This window comes from Trypanosoma equiperdum (genome assembly GCF_001457755.1).
Source record: "Trypanosoma equiperdum strain OVI genome assembly, contig: ctg_1366, whole genome shotgun sequence".
NCBI lineage: Eukaryota > Euglenozoa > Kinetoplastea > Trypanosomatida > Trypanosomatidae > Trypanosoma > Trypanosoma equiperdum.
In genome coordinates this window covers 52020-56988 of record NW_027123356.1, presented here as the reverse complement: position 1 = coordinate 56988, position 4969 = coordinate 52020, and the positions used below count along the sequence as shown (strand labels likewise).

The 4969-nt window shown below is 50.1% G+C and overlaps 2 protein-coding genes across 2 annotated transcripts; both read left to right on the top strand.

The window, feature by feature from the left end:
• Positions 1-858: 858 nt before the first annotated feature.
• Positions 859-1896, top strand: TEOVI_000514300 (uncharacterized protein; the record flags this gene model as incomplete). Its single annotated transcript, XM_067221236.1, has 1 exon — positions 859-1896. One exon carries the CDS (start codon positions 859-861, stop codon positions 1894-1896), a length of 1038 nt encoding a protein of 345 aa, XP_067077337.1.
• Positions 1897-2719: 823 nt separating this feature from the next.
• On the top strand, positions 2720-4048 carry TEOVI_000514200 (eukaryotic translation initiation factor 4E, putative; the record flags this gene model as incomplete). Its single annotated transcript, XM_067221235.1, has 1 exon — positions 2720-4048. One exon carries the CDS (start codon positions 2720-2722, stop codon positions 4046-4048), a length of 1329 nt encoding a protein of 442 aa, XP_067077336.1.
• Between the last annotated feature and the right edge of the window lie 921 nt (positions 4049-4969).

Below are 4969 nucleotides of genomic sequence, written 5' to 3'. Positions count from 1 at the left end.
GGGGGGGGGGGGTAGACGACCAGCTGTTTTTTAAACATTTTTATCAGGTTGTTGTTGAGGAGGAACAAGGAAAGTATTTAACAGGCGTTGTGATGTTTGAAGCACGTGTATCCAACGGTTCAAGCACAACTAAAGCCAAAAGCTCGTACAATCAAGTACGCAGTGGAGGGAAAACTGTTTCCTCTCTCTGTTCTATTAAGAATACTTAACAATAAGAAATAAGCGAACCATGTGATGAATGTTACACTGCGGGACTTTTAAACTATGACCTCCACAATAGTGGCTGCGCTAATGCCCCTCACTGCCCCACTGAACCGCAGCAACGTTACATGACACCTTCCATTGTCGCGGTCATGTGGTTCGTGGACACTGTTTGGTATTTCTTATTACTATTATTTTGTGTTCTTTACTTTTTTGTGTGCGTGCTATTGTGTTTGCTTTTCGTACTTTTACTGTAAGCACCGGATGCACACGCGAGTTTTCCCTGTGGTGCAATTCCTTTTCCTCTGCTTCTTATCATCCTCGACGAGGCCACGCACTAACACACCTCAACCCACATTTTTTATTTTTTTTTTACGACAACTTCTACCTCCACCACATTCTCGCGCGCTGAGTGTGTGTATGGCTACCATGGAAAGGACAGAAGAAGGGAAACTTCTTTTTTTTTTTTTTGTACTCTGCAGGTAGCTTTACAGCGGCTGCTCCTCTCACACCTCCTTTAGTTCATCTAGTTGTCCATCAGCCCTCTGCACATACGCGGGGGTGCTAGCGGTGGCAAACAGTGAAGGCGAGTGCGACGGCTGCTCTAACCAAGAGGAAACTCGTTCAATCTTTTGTTTGCTCTCTCTCTCTCTACTGATGGATTTTGGCACGGATGTAGCAGCATTGCCAGCGCGCCGCACAAAACTTGTATTCCTCTACAGCAGCGATGACGAAGACGATGATAAGGGAACTGTGGCATCCACAGCAATGGGGACGCCTATGATGGGGGAAGTTTGTGGGGTTCTCCATAATGGTAACGGGTGCAGTGGTTCAATTGCCGTTGAGGTGGAGGAAGAGGCATGCCTGAGGCCACCAGCGGAGGATCTCATGGTCATGCGTCAGGAAGCGGATGCGTTGAAGCAAAAGGAAGAAAAGGAGGACCCCGATTTCGTGGAGGATGTTGAGGGGGTTGCGGAGGTGCCGACGCGCCCCCGTGTGAAAGTTGTCGATGCACCAGCCTTGTGGGAAACTGCGGCAGGGCTGCGGAATTATTTGCGTGCGGAGGAGGTTGGGACCCTCTCGAATTCACACAAACGTTTCCGCGAGGAGGAAAAAGACGAATTGAATGCGTGCGCTACCGGGGTGGAAAGGAGGCCTCGGCCACTGTTTGATGATGATGGACTTGTCCGAGCCGTGGCGGTAGATGGTTACACGCTCACAGTTGACGAAACTGAATTGCAACAAGTGTGTGGTTCTGAAGGGACGCGTGAGCGTTGTGCCGAAGACAGGGAACTCCATGATTATCTTGACTGTGATGAGCGCTGTGAGCTGGGCGGTGAAGATGCGGATGAGGGGCGGGAAGAAGAGGAAGGTGAATACGGTGATGATGAGGAAGATGAAGATGACGAGGAGGAGGATGAGGAGCTAGACGCCGCGCTGGTTGTTGCCGTTGTCGAGCAGTTGGTTCGCTGCTGCGAAAGCGATGAACTTGACGAAGCCCTGCGTGGTGACGGAGATCAGTTCCTGGAGCGTGCGCGTCCACTGCTCCATCAAGTAAACTCCGGTGAAATGGAACCCTTGGCGTTTGGCGAGGAGGTAAGGAAGGACATACTGAAGTTGCAGCGTGCATTTAGGCGTGTGAGCCGCCCTCGGGACGAGCCAGTTGTTATTGATGGAGTTGTGATGGACATCTGAAACCGAAGCAAGCCATTCCGAGCTGGACGACCCCTGTGGAGACAAAGGAGGAAAATAAGAACCGTGTAAAGGCTTGGGCATGCGATTTAAGAATCACGTTGTTGGTGCTTGTGCCGCAAAGAACTGATTCCTCTACTGAACAGCATCTACTACACAATGCAGTGCACTGCACCTGTTAGTCCCTACACCCTTGTTAGTTTCTTTTCCATTTTTTTTTTCCGCTCTTCTAGCTGTGTCCTCATTTCGGTTGTCAGCACCCTAGCTTTTCACACCGTAAGACCGGTGACCAGCAATACACGTATCTTTCTACCCAACAAGTCGGACAGAGGTGGCGAGGAGGGAAAGCCATTGCTCTTTTGGGTACTCGAGAACATAAAGTTAACAGAAGGAAGCTGCCGACCACAACGATAAGGGAGTGTAAATGAACAAGGGGGACGCTGGGACCCGTGATGTGCGTCCCAAAGGCTGACAAGGGAAAGAGGCAATTGGAGAGGTGAGGGACGGTGGGGTGCCGTGTCACATTGGTGTTTTCGTAGGTTTGGTATGAAAAAATTATGTTTTACGCGTGAGTGTTGTGGGGGCGGCTCGTTTCCATACACCCGGAAGCTTTACCTCACGCACAGTTAGGTCCAAATAGTTTCATCGTCGGAGCCAGCATACGTTTCTCTCCAAAAGTGGTGTGGTGCTTCACAACGGAGTTGTTGTGCACTTGTAATTTCACCCTTATTTTTTGTCATTTCTTTGTTCTCTAGTTTTCAGGGAGAAGGTAACAGTTGGTAAACCTCCGACATAAGGGAGAGTAGCAAACAGGCAGCGAGGTTATATGAATCCAGAAGCGGAGGAATTTGTACCGAAGGGGAACCGCACACCAGGATCCGGTGGTCGGCGTGGAAACGGTGGTGGCTCCCGGCAGATTCCGGTCCGCGGGGAACGTCAACAACCACCACCACCACCACCACCACCACAGCAGCAACAGCAGCAGGTGGCGCCGTCGTCACAGACAACACTTCGCGCGAGTGCAGAGCCATTCCAGCCTAAGGGCTCCCAAGGATTTGGGCTCGTTGGGCAAGTACTTCCATATGTTGCCGGCCCACCAGGCGGTGTCCCACAAGCGTGGGAGTCTGTGGAGCCAGTGCCTCCGCTTTCTGTGTGGAAGAGTGATTCAGTGCAGCAAGCGGGCGCAAAACCGCTGTCACTTAGCGCCACACCCTATACGCCTACTAACCCAAAGATTTCGTCCAAGTTCCCAGCCACTCCTGAGGCTCAGCGGGGCCCTTCAACAGAGTTTAAGGACACGACACCAGCGTCACTTCAGCCTCAGGAAAAGGAAGTGGTAGAGGTAGGTGAAAAGGCTGTGGCTATAGCCTCGCCCCCGGAGGAAGATGCTGTTGCCGCCAATGGTGGCTCTGTTGATGCCAGCGGCGCACCATCAACGCAGAACTTCACCGTAGGTGAGATAGTGGAGAACGACTTTAGCGGATCGATGCTTCCCAGTTTGTTTCAGGTAGAGGTGCTAGACAAGCCGGCCCCTGCCGAGCCTGTTCGGTTTAATACAGTGTGGGCCCTCTATGCCGACGAGCATCCAACACCGTTTGGAGCTCCGTTAGCGTATCACCCGGTTCTCGTCCACCTTGTTGGGGATGTTGAGTGCTTCTGGCGCCTGTGGAGGCACCTGCCCCCTCCATCCACGTTGCTGCCCGCCTTCACATATCACTGGTTCCGTCGGGACATTAGGCCGAACTGGGAGCACACCCGTAATAAGAATGGTGGAACAATCACCTTCGTAATATTTGACAGAGACAAGCCGGGTTTGAATAACAAGCAGACAATGGATGATGCTTTCATGGCGATGCTCATGGCATGCAGTGGGGAATCTTTGGCGGAGAGTACAACGAACCTCAACGGCGTGATGCTCAAGGTGCGACAGAACAAACCCACAACGCTGCAGATTTGGACAGCCAGCTCAGATGAGTTGAAGCTCAGGTCCTTAGCCCGTAGTCTGAGGACTTTATTAGAAAAGGTTATTGGGCCCAAGCCACTGCAAAAGCTAGAATATTTCTCGCATCAAAGGACGCAGGTTGGTGCCCCCGGTAGTCTGGCCGGAAGGATGAAAGGAAAACCGTCGAGGATAACACCCGACTTCACGCTTTAGTAATCGCTGCTTGCGTACACGTACCGTAAACAGAACATGTTTTTCTTTTGTGTGTGTGTGTGTGCATGTATGGTGGGCGTATGCCATGTTATGTGGATGGGAGGGGAGACATTAGGTGGAACGCACAGACAAGATGCGATTCTCACCGATGGTGGGGAAATGACACACATATAATATCTATATCTATATATATATATATATATAGATGTTAAGGATGGGAGGAAGTAGAGTGGAAGGTGATGGATGGGACTTTCCTTCACACACCAAGGGAAAAAAGTGGGGAGGGGAGTGTAACGGTGCCTTTCTTGCCCTTTAAACTCGAGTCCGCTAGTGCATTTGAGGCGTGTTGTCTCCAACCGCTTGTTTGTTTTCTCCTATAAAAGCTGTAGCACCATTGTTTGGAGTGTCCGACGCAGTGAGCAAACGAAACCGGAGAAAATGTGTTGCATGTGTTCACTGAAGCGCTCGGGCGGTATTGTAATCGGGAAAAGGTCACGACCCCATAACAAGAGAAAAATTGAAAATAGGTCGTGGTCGCCCGCATGCACTTCGCTTTTCCTTTTACGGGTAAGGTTTTTTTTTTCCATCACCATGTGGTGTTTTACTTATCAGCTCCTCTGTTTGTAGCCCATGTGTCTTTGTGACCAGTGGCTCGTTATGTTGCTTTATATATTTATGTACATATATATATATATATATAAGGAAGACAATAAAAGGGATGTTTTCGGCGTTAGTAAACAGACATTTCACTATTGTTTTTGTTACTCTTATTATTGTTACCGTTACTGTTGTTGTTTTGTTTTCGGTTCTTGACCTCTTTTCCTTCTCACGTGAATGCATCGCAGTATCGCCAGTGCGGAATTCCATCACCGCCACCACTACGACCACCAACGAGCACGTAAGCTTATCGCGAGGTTGTTA